At 48.2% G+C, this 1,536-nt stretch overlaps 1 protein-coding gene across 1 annotated transcript in view; it reads right to left on the bottom strand.

Annotated features, from left to right (window-relative positions):
* The window catches only part of Tuba8 (tubulin alpha 8), a 17,002-nt gene that overhangs the window by 2,000 nt on the left and 13,466 nt on the right, over nucleotides 1-1,536 (bottom strand). Inside the window, exon 3 of the mRNA XM_029478255.1 lies at nucleotides 412-1,173. Coding sequence (XP_029334115.1) covers nucleotides 412-1,173 — 762 coding nt within the window. The remainder of the gene's footprint in view (nucleotides 1-411; nucleotides 1,174-1,536) is intronic.

Here is a 1,536-nt window from a genome sequence, read left to right as displayed (position 1 = left end):
AGAATTATGCCTCTCTAGTAATTTGAATCATGGGGTTGGCTCTAAAGTTAAAATGCACCTACAAGTGTAAAATATCCATTGAACTTCCTGTTCAGCAAACTAAAATGAATTGCAAGCCCTCAAGGCATTGAGATTCAGGTGCCTCAATTTAAAAAGAAAAAAAAATCAAGGGTGGCTAACTAATCCTAAATAGCAGCAAATTCTACACTACCTAAAGTGGCTTAAGCAGGCCATCCTTCCACAGCTGACCATCTCAGTCAATGCTGAATGAAGCCATTGTTGGATTTGCTTTAAGTTAACTTCCTGTATTATCATAAAAGACCACAAGCTCCCAAGACTCATTGTCCCCAACCCCCAGTAATCCCCTCTGTATCCCCAGCACTGTCCCAACCCCAAGTCACCAGTTCTCACCTTGAAGCCTGTGGGACACCAGTCAACAAACTGAATAGTTCTCTTGGTCTTGATGGCAGCAATGGCGACATTCACGTCCTTAGGTACCACATCACCACGGTAGAGCATGCAGCAGGCCATGTATTTGCCATGACGTGGGTCACACTTCACCATCTGGCTGTTGGGCTCGAAGCAGGAGCTAGTTATCTCTGCCACAGACAGCTGCTCGTGGTAGGCTTTCTCAGCAGAAATGATGGGGGCGTAAGTGACCAGTGGGAAGTGGATTCGGGGGTAGGGTACCAGGTTGGTCTGGAACTCTGTGAGGTCCACATTGAGGGCGCCATCAAAGCGGAGAGAGGCAGTGATGGAGGACACAATCTGGCTGATGAGGCGGTTGAGGTTGGTATAGGTGGGGCGTTCAATATCCAGATTCCTGCGGCATATGTCGTAAATGGCTTCGTTATCCACCATGAAAGCACAGTCGGAATGTTCCAGGGTGGTGTGGGTGGTCAGGATGGAGTTGTAAGGCTCCACCACTGCTGTGGAGACCTGGGGGGCTGGGTAGATGGCAAATTCCAGCTTGGACTTCTTGCCGTAGTCAAGGGAAAGGCGCTCCATCAGCAGAGAAGTAAAGCCAGATCCTGTGCCCCCACCAAAACTGTGGAAGATGAGGAAGCCCTGCAAGCCGGAGCAGGCATCAGTCTGGAGAGAGGCAGAAACAAGGAGAAATTGGGAAGAGTCTTGAACACACACACACCAAATGAAGAAGTCCAGACAAACCCCCTACTGTCTGCCATAAGTCCATCCTCAGTATTTTTATGTCAGAGAAATCGTATTAGCCCATAGGGAATAAAACACAAGAAAAGGTTGTTTTGATCTTGGGAGAAGTGGTTAACACCCAAACGGACAAACAACACATGCGTATGTACATGAAAGGCTTGGCCTCCGAGCTGGCTGACCCAGGAGTAGGAAGTCTCAGAGTTGCCGCGGCAGTGACCTTGCCTTCTGAGAGCTCAAACCTGGCTGCTACCCTGTCCTTGTCATATGATTTTATGGGCATGGATGTCAACCTGCACATCTCAACCTTGGAAAGGGCGCAGGGAACCGGTCATAGAAATGTAAACAGAAAGAGAAAAAAAAAAAAAA

The sequence above is a fragment of the Mus caroli genome, chromosome 6, assembly GCF_900094665.2.
Source record: "Mus caroli chromosome 6, CAROLI_EIJ_v1.1, whole genome shotgun sequence".
NCBI lineage: Eukaryota > Metazoa > Chordata > Mammalia > Rodentia > Muridae > Mus > Mus caroli.
This window is presented reverse-complemented; position numbering and strand designations above follow the sequence as displayed.